General features: G+C 38.0%; 1 protein-coding gene across 1 annotated transcript; it reads left to right on the top strand.

Moving 5' to 3' along the window:
• The first annotated feature begins 4,628 nt into the window (after positions 1-4,628).
• LOC147860290 (uncharacterized) lies at positions 4,629-12,267 on the top strand. The gene is made up of 3 exons (XM_087324399.1): positions 4,629-5,121; positions 5,426-5,624; positions 11,946-12,267. The coding sequence occupies exons 1-2, from the start codon at positions 4,675-4,677 to the stop codon at positions 5,567-5,569; spliced, it is 591 nt and encodes a 196-aa protein (XP_087180525.1). The 5' UTR covers positions 4,629-4,674; the 3' UTR covers positions 5,570-5,624; positions 11,946-12,267.
• Positions 12,268-12,938: the final 671 nt, after the last annotated feature.

Genomic DNA, 12,938 nt, shown 5'->3' with positions numbered 1-12,938 from the left:
CGTGCCTTTCGGCACCAGATCATTGCGTGAGTCGGGTGGGAACCACTGGGTTTTGGACTAGGAGGAGGAAGAATTTGAGACAAGACTAGTTATGAATAGATTATAAGAAAGAGATAAAAGAACTTGTGAATCCCACAAGTATATATATAATTAGATTTATTAATATTTAGAATCCTGATAACAATTTAGCATAGATTGGAAGAGTAGATTATATAAAACTTCGTGAATCCCACGAATATATTTTATTAATTGGTGTTTTAGGAAATATATCCAATTTCCCAAATATTTCACACCTATTACATTGTGCTCCTCATCCTTATATAGTGATGAGAGAGTCTTAACAATCCATGCTTTTTCTATAGATAGACTCTATGCTTTTTCTAAAGTGTTAATGCACACTAAATGTGCATGAGTTGCTTTTTACACTATGCTTTTATTTCCTAAATATAGTGCTCATGCTCGCTAATGTGCACGAGTAATATTTTATTGGTTTACATTTTTCTTATAAATAAAGTATTCACGCACTGTAAAAATGCATGACTTACCTTTTTAATAAAGGTAGGCGTAAATAAAGGCCTTATAGGTATTAAATATTAAGGATAAGTTAGTACAATGGTAAAGTTGGGGTTTGTCTACGTGCAGGTATAGGGTTTGAATCTTGCCCTATGTACATAATAAATATTTTTTTATTATACGTACTTTGAATTGGATATAGTATTTTACATATTTCACGTAGTGTGTGATTCACACTACGACATCACATCTTCTTTCGGCACTCTTCTTCGTGGTGGCTGAACTTTCCGCAATATCCGCATTTGGTTGTGTTTTGACGGTTCGGGCTGGAGTGGAAGCTCCCCCTTCTTGCGAAGGTTCCTCGTTGGCTTCCGTTTTGGGGCCGAAATTGGGAGTTGTTGTCGTAGGTCGAACCTCGTCCGCCTTGTCCTTGGCCGAATCGGCCTCTCGCTCATCTGCGTCCTCTTCCTCCGTTTGAGTGCGTGTAGAGCATGCGGCCTTCCAACTCATTGCTCCTTGTACGCACGTGGTTTTCTTCGACCAATAGCATTGATTGGAGCTCGAAGAAGGAGGGAGATTTCTCCCGTGCTAGAATGGTTGTTCGCATCGCGCCGAACCGTGGTGCGAGGCCGTTGAGGCATATTTGCACCATCTCATCATCATTGATATTTACGCTTATCGAGCCAAGCGAATTGCAAAGCTCCTTGATCTTCGAGGTGTATGTCATGATGGACATGTCCGTTTGTTGAATGTTGTTCAACTCTTGGCGGAGTTGAAGCCTTCTTGCGGTTGTGTTCACTGCGAAAATCTTTCGTAGATTTTCCCATGCCTCCTTCGGCGTCTTGGCTTCGCGAATGTAGCCGAGCATGTGATCGTCAACACATGTCGCCAATCAATACATCACGGGGCTTGCGACTTGCTCCCATGTCGCGTATCCGGGAGCCGCTTCGGTTGGTCGGTCTTCGTGCTCCCCTTTGATGTAGCTCCAATAGCCTTGTCCAACAAGGTATTGGTGCATCTTGTACTCCCAATATGCGAAGTTGTTTCGATCCAACTTCTCGGTAGGGAGAGCGCTCCCCATTTGAGTATTCATTATGTCAATTCTTCTTCTTCTTCTTCTTCTTCTCTCTTCGAATGCGAGCTATGTAGCAAAGCTACGATAGCTACGATAGCGATGAGCCGGTTCTTCTTGAACGTCAACGCAGATGGGCTAGATGGAGCTACCAAACCGCTCTGATACCATGTAAAGAATCAGATATGATTCTTCTGAAGCGGAAGAGATGTGAGTTATGTGTGTGTATGAGAGAGAGAGAGAGAGTGAGAGAGATAAGGAGTAAAACATAGAGAATACGCAAGGTAAAGTATATTAACAAAGGAGAAAGACTCGACATATACAAGGTGGGAGGAGGGTGATTTATATAGTCACCCTCTCTCTTCATTAACTACAAAACTCATGGAGCATGGGGAATGTGAAAGCTCATAAGTTATGTGTCATAGAATATGATTCTATGACTCATACTAAATGCTAGAATACAAAGAGGTGGCATAATGGTGACTCTTGACCGTTGGAGTGTCTATTCACTCTCAAGGTGAGTTCACACACTAGACCAAGTTGAGCTTGATTCTTAACAGTATAACTTTGAGAAACTAGTAATGTATCTCATTTAAACATCTCCCAAATATATGCTTGATCAAAGATGAAGCTCCCAATTGTATGAAAATTAAGATCAAACATGTAAACAAGAATATGCAATATATTTGGAGTATATATCAACTTAACCATTTTGAAGGGATATATTTTTTTTGCCTAATGCACCTAACAAGATAGATTAATCAACCATGTGATCGGGGTCACTTATGATAATCTTAATAAATTATCCAATTGGTTTTTAGTTTCATCGAGTATTGTGCAACCTACATTTGAAGCATATTAGTCACTCTCTTGTTCTTCGAGGAGGAGGGCGATGTAGTTGGTACCAACATTTTCTAAGGAATTTTGGCTGTGGGTTTTCTTACTTATTGATTATTTGGTGGAAGGGGGAGAATGTTGATAAATGAGATTGTGTTTAGGTAAGGTGCGTGTTCACCATAACTTACTTACATGCAATGTAATGCAATGGTGACATGCAAATGATTAACCCTTATTTATTTTGGGATGTCAAAACTTTTTATATTTCTCCAATATATTGACATTTGGACGTGAAGAGTACTAATCGAATTCTTACTTTAATTACACTATAGAGAGTAATCTCTTGGTCATTTTTCTTATAAATATTTTCAAAATACAAGTCTATGACAATAAGCTATTGTCAAAATATAAAAGCAAAACTATGAGTCAAAAACATGCATGACTCGCATTTTGTTTGCAAATTTTGGGATGTTAGTTTCATGTTTGCATTTATAAGAGAGAGCTTTTAAGGAAGATATTTTGGAGATGGTTGTTACATCTCTAAAATTGTGAATACCCGAGCTCAAAAATAATAGTATAGTGTATATCCATTAGTATTTAGTGAACATTGTTGTAACGTGTTATGTCAGAAGAGAAAAAAACGTCAAGTTTTATTGGTATAGGTAAGATTCTAGACAAAGTGACAATGGGAAAAAAGTGTAAAGAAGAATGTTTAACAAGTCGTAACAAAAGGACAAGGGTTCAAAACCTAGTAAAAGCGATTGAGGGGAAATTATGAGATACAACGTATGGGTGATGTTAAGAAAGTGTGTAGTAAATGTGAATGGTCGATCAACATACATTTTGCCAAACCCAAGTGCCCAGAGATAAGGACAAAGTGCATGCTCAAACTTAAAAGTAATGGTGCGTGTTTAAAAGAGAGAATACTATTTTTATTTAGCAAGAGAGCTCCTTAAAGATATAGAATGAGCAAGAGAGACCATTGTCATGCTCACAAGTTTTGGGATTTGAATACATAGGATTTGACAACAAACAAAAACATGAGGTAACGGATCAAGAGAGCACGTGGGAGGGTTATGACGACCAACACGAGGAGGGCATGCGGGATGCTTATGACGACCAATACGAGGAGGGCAGGCACACGGGAGGTCTATGACAACCAATATGAGGAGGTCACATAGGAGGCATATGACGACCAATACGAGGAAGCATATACTTGATGCTCCAAATCAAGGATATTCCTCAAAATATTCTCTTATTAAAATCGTTTCTTATCCTATGCCAAAGGGTTCAAATGTTGGACAATCTCGATTCATTTCCCCAAAACATGTACTGTGAACTATGGGATTTTTAAATGCTTATAAATATTTTAATTTATCTTGTTTGAGTTTACTTATTATGTTCTCCTTTTGAGATGAAGCATAAACCATATTTCCGGTGTGAACTTAAGTGACAAAGGGACCATGTCGATTTTTTCACAAAAGGAGGGATTCGAACCCATCGCTTTGAATGATCGACACTCCACCATCGAGCCACGCCTACAACAATCCAACTAAGACTTATGGGACCAATATTGGAGTAAGGGAAGTGTGGCTTAAAACACAATAAGAAGTGAGCGAAAACAAAAGGTTGCGACACAAAACATGTACATATATTATATTCCGTAGCTTACAACAATCCCCAATTTGGGACAAACCAAAACCTGAAGTTGGGATTGAGTCGGGACACAACTAAGGAAGAGAGAGAACTCCATGCTCCTTGGAGCCAAAACGGTGAAATTGAGAATGAACACAAACAAGGAATGATCCACCTCATATAGGCCAAACATTGGCCGTTGGGACAACCCAGGGTGGCGCCTTCTTTAGGATTGGGATTTGGGCTTGGGACAGAACAAGGACACCACAACATGGATGATGCACGAGATGAGATCGAGAGTACAGAGGAGGTAGCCGAGAGCAGAACACGCGAGGCACTAATTGCAGTGGAGGAGTTATTAATTGGGATATATTTATGCTAATTATCGACATTACTAATTAATTGGCGGTAGACTAATTATTAATTGGTACATATATATACATGTACTTGTGGAGACCAAAGTATGTATGTATATAAATGAGGGGCCAAAAATAAATGTGTAATTCATGCGGTCTCGAGTTCGAATCCGGCGGGACGCAAAAAGCTCTCAATATCTATGTTATGCATGTATGTACTGCAAAATCGAGAGCCATCCGTTCCTGTTTTTGTTTCCAGCCATGGAGTCCAAGGCGATGATGCAGACGATAAGCTTCTCTCCTCAGCCATGGCGATCTCCTCTCCCCTGCAGCAGCAGTAGCAGCAGCAGAAAGACCTCAACTCCATCATCTAGCCATCTCCCACCCCTGCTCTGCAGAAGAAGCCCCACTTCTCCCTCATCCGCCGCATCTCTTCTCTCGCCATCACTCCATCTTCTCCTCAGTGGATGCAAGCTCCCTTCTTCTTCTTCTTCGATTGATTATTCCCCAGAGAAAGAGAATCAACATGCGAAGAAGCACTTCTTCTTGGAGATAAATGCTATCGCCAAAAAGCAGAAGCCTCCATTAAAACCTGCTTCTCGAAACGCCATTATCGCTTCCATCGTTGTTCCTTTACTTCTTGCTGGAGGAGCCGCCATTACAGGAAAGGTCCTCCTGCGGAAGCTTGAAGCAGAATCTTTAGCAGAGGTATGAACTTTATCGTCTTCTCATTCTCTTCCTACTCAATCTTTACCATCAGAGGTTTTGGCAGTGGTAAGACATTTGCTTCTTCTTTTAGTACAGATATTCCGTTTCCTTATCTTAAACCGTAAAGTTGAAGGAGAAAATAAGGAAAAAGTCATCATTCATCTTTACCTTGAGAAACCGTTGCATTGCTTTGTTTCTTTTATACCTGAGCATCCAAAAACCTTGAAATTCCGTTTCCTTTTTTTAGCGGTTATTGTAAAAAAAGGCATTTGATTTCGTCTCTTCGTCCTTTATGTTGTTCCAGGCAGAGGAATGGGAGAAGCGATTTAATCCCCAGAGACTTCTTCCTGATGGCAAGAGAAATGATGAGGATTCAACAGAGGAAAGTGAACCTGCAGATAATGTTGCTGTGGTCGGAACTCGAAATCGACCTAAAAGAGAAGAATAGATTTACATTTAGATTGATTTTGTTCTTCTTTGCAGCCTTCAATCAATTCTTTGAGGTAAACTCCTTAACTTATTTTGTTTCATAGTTCATATGTGTTAGTGTGTCTGTTCTCTTTGCTAATCAGATGAATCTGCTTTGTATTTTTGCACCACACAAGTGGTCACCTGAAAGGTGAGTTGTAAAGTTTTAACTTTATAGTGCAATTAACACACTTCTATCTTGCATATTTCTTTCCATCTTGAAGCATGAAGATGGTATTAATATCCCATTTCTAGCATTGTTATCCATTCCATGACAATAGTTACCCTTCAATAACTTTGTTGGATATTTTTGTGAGATATAATAGTCTCTTCATCTGATTAAAAGCTCAATGCCAATTTGTAATTCTCTGCGCCATGTTGGTGCCTGATCAGTTAGATAAAAAGAAAAAAAGAAAAGTTATCATTCTTGTGACCACATTGCTGCCTTTTTTATGTTCAATATATTCAGCTCTAACTTTTTTCTCTCCAAGACATTGTGTCCATCCTGAAGGACATGTGATCCACACTCACCTCTTGAAACCATGAGGGATTCACCATTCCTCACTTACAATCAAGATTCACTTCATTGAGATGAAACAATTACAATGGCTTGAAAGAATGACGTGAGAATTGTTGAGATCAATTATGAAGTATAAGATAAAGGATTAAAGCCAAAGGAAACTTGTGGATGTTGCCTGGAAAACGGCTAGAATCAATGTTAGCAGAATGCTTTAAGGAGAAAAAGAGGATCAGAAAATGTGGAACAAAGCCATAAAAACAATATAATAGCTCCAAAATACTGAAAACTAGAGAAGGTGGAGTGTTAAGGAGCTCTAGGCAAGATAAAGGGGCCAAAGGTGGAAATGCTTGTGAATGATACTGGGAAAGCATAGAGACCCTACTTTTGGTGGACATTAGTCAATAAGAAATCCGGCGCCTATGTAATTTGGTTTGGGTTTACATAGGGAAAAACCCAAAAGAACTCGTGGCTACCTTTCTTCCTTTTAAGTTTAGGAAAGGTCTTCTAATATATATCTTACCATCCTTTCAAAGTATGTCCTCCCAATAAACCATGAAGTTCATGTAGAGATACTATTCAATATCTTCAAATTATTTTCAGCCTGAAACTTTTTACCTTGCAAAGGGCAAACAAAAATCTCATCACTAGCAATTTCACTCGGGTGTATGACTAAATATCATGAACATATATATTAGGAGCATGCGACCATTTGATAATAACGAGACTGGATCAAGTCCAAACCTCTTCTCTCAAAAAAACAATTTTCAAGGTGAAAATAAAAAGTATCAGCTTACTTTATGGTTTGAAAGATCTACAAACACTTAACATGAAATGGGATGAGGGAGTGATAGGGTTGCGATCAAAGGTTTTCAAAGTCGATGAAGAAGATTAGATATTAATTAGTGAATTGAAGAATGTTAATTTCATGAATATGACTAAGAGCATCAACAATTGTGTTTATTGAACCATTGCGATAACAAATGGAAACTCAAAGGTTTGGAGGATATTTGCCCATTTGCCTTTACAACAACAAGATCATGTTGATTACCTGTTGTGGCCACAAAACAATTTCCATAAAAAAATATTTTCTTAGGGTTTAATTGCATGAATGACAGCAAAAGTTATTTTTCTTGAACTGAATACTGATGTTGAGTAGAATCGAGTTTCTTAATCTGAAAAATGATGTTGTGATATAGAATGATGCCAATTTTATAATTACTAGCGTTGGTTTCAACTTCACAAGGTTTCGAAGGGTCAATCATTTAGGTAAGTGCAGAAGTGTAGGAACAACACATACATGTTCCTTGAGAATGGTAAAACATTCTCGTAAAGTCATTCTAAGAAATTGGTTTAGTAGAATTACACTTTTGACCCTTTAAAAGATCAATAAACTGTGTCATCAATTACGAAAAATTACGAAGAGATTTTTGTAGACAAAACCAAGGAATGAACAAAGTCATTGTTTGTATGCACTAATATGCATATGATCGCTTACAGTTTTGACCAGATTCCTCATTGCAGTTAGTGCTTACCCCAATGAAAGATGTTGGCCCTGGTTCTAGTAACTCAAGTTTATTACAATCCTTTTTTGAAGTGTGCATGTATAGAGTTACAATCTCAACAACGTTAAACCATTTTTTTCCCTCAATTCGTGGTTTTTGAGTTTGCATTTAACTATGATGAATGTAATCCTCAAGAGAATGAAATGAGCTATTAGAGAGTCATTGCATTTTTGTGGCATCAAGTTGAGAAGGTGAATGTAGAAACAATTTAAGGATGTCCATGAAGGTATCCCAAGTATGGGGCATTTCTTTGTAGTACAAAGATTGTGCCTCAAGGTGACATCTTTCCACCTAACTCATGTGCAACCTGTACAATTTTCGTACTATCAGGCTTAGGGTGAGGCTCAAAATGAGACTCCCAACGACCCAACCAAGTGCAAATTGCTTCCTCGGTTATTTTTTTCTTTTCCCTTCTAATGCCTTTAAAACAAAGGAAAGTTCACCAGTTTGGCCATCCTTTATCTCAACATGTGTTTCCATATTGGCAACATAGGATTCAAGAATGTCATGATATTGTTGGAGTTCCAAAAGCTCATGTAATGTCATATTCATTGGGTCTTGTAATTTGATAGAATTAATTTTCAAGTAAGGTGCTGAATAACGTAGGGTGTTGGGTCAATTCCTTTTGTGAAGGTTCCACATTTTATCTAAATTTTAAGCCATGAGTAAACAATTGGAACATATATTTTTCAATCGTAAAGAAATCTTAAAACAATCACAAAATAAGTGTGTGGATTATAAGTTGCTCATTTAATAACTTCCACGAACTCTGTTATCAGATAAAAATAGCATCTTCTTCTTAGAATGCACCAATGCCTTTTCTTTTTGAGCATGCACTTATCGTTATCCTTTTGCTTCAACAAAATGTATGTCAACTTATTCACATTTATTGCATGCTTCCTTATTGTCACTTATGCATTGTAGCTCAGTTTTCCTTTGGTCACCTTGAGCAGGTTTTGAACCCTTGGCCCTTTTGTTAAGAATGACTATTAAGCTATGCTTTGTTGTCATATTTTCTCTTACTTGTTCGATCAAATTCCAAGCCTTTCTGCAACAGGCCTTTTTTTTGTTTTATTCCATTCGCACATGCCACATCATGACACTATGGGACAAGAATGGAACTAAATAAGAAAGAGGATGAGGATAACAGGAAGGCTGTGGGGCAAATATAGAAAACGGGGAAAAGAAAAAAGAGGGGACAAGAGAGATTCAACACAAGGAAGAATCAGTCATCCATAAGGTCAAAAACCTGGATATTGATGAGCTAGGACGTCTGATCGATGTGTCAATGAGTATCAGTGGAGCAAAGTTGATGCATCATGAGTATCACTGGAACCATGTTCCCCAGCCACAAAGTGCTTGACTTAGAGAAGAGAGGATGATGGGATGAAAATCGAAAAAAAACTTAAGTGTGGACGACATTGAGGACAAGAAGGCCCATGAAGAAAAGAAGACAAATTGGGATGGCTGAGTTGAGCGCAATGCCAACAGGATAGAAGTAATTTGTCAAAACTTCATACTTCTCGTCGATGGGAAGAATGCCAAAGGGAGGGTACAAGGGGCAATCATGTCCACAAAGAGGAACTGAATGAGTTATGAATTCGGGATGTGTTGACTTGTTCAATCTGGATAATGTTCCTACAAACATCACCAAAGCTTTGTGCCAAAGTCATAAAGCGGCCATGGAAAAGAAGGTAAAATATGGGAAACCCAAAGAAAAGGAGGAGGAACTGAAGAAACTTGGGGAAAAAGAAAGAGGGAGGCCCTAAATCTAATTGAACAAAGACAAACTCATTGATAATTCAAGGATATAATGTTACATTTGAAGGTTTACATGGGAGCAAAGATATCCACACACTCACCATAGGCAAAAGGAAAAATCATGGATAGATAATCTAGAATTAGTGGATAAGATGGAACAAATGCATATATTGAATGCAGAGCTCATACATACCTTCAAGAGTTAGTGGAATGCTTCCGTTAGCTAACCTATCCTTGACTGAAATACTGTTGCTGTACTAACGTACTACTTTTGTATAATCTTCAGCAATAGGCCATCCAGCAAATCTGATGGTTATGGTTTTTGGTATAGCTATAGACAATCCTGTTTACCAAAATAAGTAATAAATAATATAGACCATCAATATAGACCTAAAATAGATATGTGATGATGTTTTAGGTGAGTGAGAATGGGGCATAAACCCTGGTAACATTGCCTCAGGCTCCAAGTTGATGGCCACAAGCCATTCAACCCTGGATTTAAGAGGGATGAGTCTGGATTACTGTAATCTCTCATCAGTCAAGTCATGGCGTCTGATATGATGGTGTTCTATCTCCTCTAAGCTGGTCCTCGATCTGGGGGAACTCTTTGTACAGAACTTAGTATCTGGATCTGGGGTTGCTTACCTCCTCTTTGAGTACAACTTGTTTGTAAAAGTGTTAATCAGAGTCTATATGTGTCTAAGAGGAAATGTTCTAAATGGAGGAGCTTGGGCAGTTTGATAGATGCTTGAGGGGTCTATTCGTGTTAACAAGTGCCAAGTGAACATTTGAATTGTCAATGGAGTCGGCGTTAAAGGAGTTAATGCATTAGTTTAACGTAGTCCATCTATACAGAGACAACCTTATTACTTAGGTTTTGTCACACTTCAAGGCATTTGTTGTATATATATTTGCTTGCTTAGGAGACATCAGATTATATTTCCATTCTCCCATTTGTATTTCTGTGTTGTGCAGGTTCTATCCATGTATAGATTAATAAATCCCACCCATTCCACATGTGGAATAAGATTTTTGGGGCAGGTAAGAATGACCAAGATGTTGACTAAACTTATAAATACTTGTACGCTATCATTGTTTGTGAACTCGTGTTTGCACTTGGTGATGATTGGGTACTCTTTTTCTTTGAAAAAGCAGTGTTACGGGAAATGGAAGGCAAGGAATGCTTGCTTACAAACCAGAGTATCTGTTGTTATGGACATTTCAGGATTTCAGAAATATGCTTGAAGGTTGAAGGATACATACATAACATATTCTACTTGAGGCTTCTTAGGCCTTTTGTGGGAGATATGCTCTCTTATGGGAATGGAAGAGTTTGACTGATACCTCAGCTTTTATAGCTTAGCTTAGAGGCATTTGATTAGAACCCACTGTAGTGGTCGTTATTGATTAAGTTAGAATACTTCATAGTTTTCAATATAAGTCAATAAATGTTCAAGCACAATTATATGTGGATTGTCTAATTTATTGTCAGTGTTATTTGCTGGAAACATGTATGTAGTTTGACCTAAACTAGTGATTGGATGTCAAAAATAGTGTGTGACGTATCTAGGTTATTCATTGTTTCAATGGGGGATATGTCACCAGTAGGTGTTATTTTCGTTCTATTTTTATTTTGATCTTATTTCTATTTTGCTTCATTATTACTCTTACATGGCCCGAGGGAAACAGAGGCCCATTAAACCCTAGACATGATCAGCTTTGTATGTGGCAATTTTGGGCAGCATTGTATTCCAGTTTGTGGACATATGTCAATTCATGTAGTTATGGGTCTGTGCCACATAACTCGAAAAGTTAATGAACCATATACTGGAAGGCTGGAGCAAGAAAAACCTCGAACTGCCACCACATAGGGTTTACTGAAATTTTGCCTTGCATGTCTGTTTTTAGGTGCTAGTGCTGTGGCAAATTGTGATCAGTGTTTTTGGCTGTGATATATTGCCTTTTAGAAGCTACATGTGCATGTGGCCAGTGGCCATGCTTGGTAAATTATATTATTGTATTTCTAGTGAATCTATAATCCATAGTAGAGCTACAAAAGCTAATCCATGTCCTTGCACTTGTTCATTGCAACATCAAGGTAGATTTGGTTTACCACTGTGCAAAACGTCTCTCTCATCTTGAGACATATCATTGCTTGGTTTTGTACCATATGCCGTTCTTGCATGTACAGTACAAATGTTTTGAATTTGAACTAATGCTTGTGAGCTAGAGGTAGAAGAGTTCACAAAATCACTTGCAAAGAAAGTCGTGAAGATACGTAGGATCTACATGTAACAATGAGGGCCCTTAACATAATCCAGGTTGGAGAAGCCCTCATATGTGCGTTGTACTCTGCGTTGATATATTATGATACCAAAAGGAAAATGATCTTAGTAGGGAAGACATGTAGCAGTAGGGACTAACATAGTTAAGAGGATGCCATCATATGTTTTGCCTGAGCAATCCTAATCTAAATTTTTGTGTTCAAATTGATCTTTCTTCCTTGTTGGCAGGGTAAAGATGAGAAATAATAATTGTACCTACGTGGACGAAAATGGAAGGTCTTCTTTACATCAGCCTAGTGAGTTGTCAGCTGTAAAAGTATATCCATCCAGTCAGAGCTCTATTCAGTGCAATTTTCTGCCAGCCTATATTCAGAAAGGATAAACTGTGCACTAGTTTCAGTAGGACATCTTATTATTCGCTGGATGTGCCAGAACTTATTAGTGGATAGTTATATCTTTTGTATATACGTTGTTGCTCTTTAATGAGTTCTTGTATCTCAAGACCTTCAACACTTGCAATCTGCATTGACGATTGTCATTCTTGGTTATCGGAACTTTCCCTTCTTCACTATGTCTGTTTTCCCTCTAGATTCCACGGAATTATTTGCGAGTATGGTAACCATCTTTAGAAGTTGGAAGCTGTGGAAAAATCTCCTTCAAAAATAGAGATTTCCCTTCCAATTCAACCATCTCTTAATTTAATTATTCAAACTTTTTAGTATTTGTTTGTTGGGGGGTCTAATAGGATGTGAGACATCCTAGCACTCTCCCTTGCTCGCAGAATCTCCCTCTCGAAATATTGACAGAATATTTCACAATCACTTCTCATTTGTTTGCTTTTTCTATGATCATCTTAGAACACATTTCCTAGGGATCTACTTTTTATTTTCGGGGATATTCTTTACAAAACAATCATCCAAACTTGGGTTTCACAAAACAGATGGTAGTCTAATAAGATATCATTTTAGCATTCTCTGATACTTTTATCACGGCAGTTCCATTCCAATTTAAAATAATCATAATCCATGATGATATGGTTTTGGATATGAGAAAGAGCCTTGAGGAGAAGTTATACATAACCAGATTTGTTTTCATCTATTTGTACCTTCATAATATTTTCAGGTCATTCCATGCACAGTTCTTATTTGCGAACTTCTCTATTTGTAGTTCAACATGCTTCAGAAATTACAGTAGTGATAAGTTATGCGAGACGTTGCAGAA

The sequence above is a fragment of the Azolla caroliniana genome, unplaced genomic scaffold, assembly GCF_043228905.1.
Source record: "Azolla caroliniana isolate FFs.n. ecotype wild unplaced genomic scaffold, voAzoCaro1.0.p SCAF_9, whole genome shotgun sequence".
Lineage (NCBI taxonomy): Eukaryota > Viridiplantae > Streptophyta > Polypodiopsida > Salviniales > Salviniaceae > Azolla > Azolla caroliniana.
Note: the sequence above shows the minus strand (reverse complement) of the source record. Positions and strands in the feature narration are given on the sequence as shown.

Bases quoted from the DNA above. Each gene is read 5' to 3' on its own strand.
- LOC147860290 (XM_087324399.1), top strand. From the start codon at position 4,675: ATGGAGTCCAAGGCGATGATGCAGACGATAAGCTTCTCTCCTCAGCCA. The intron at 5,122-5,425 runs GTATGAACTTTA...ATGTTGTTCCAG, and splicing joins AAGCAGAATCTTTAGCAGAG to GCAGAGGAATGGGAGAAGCG.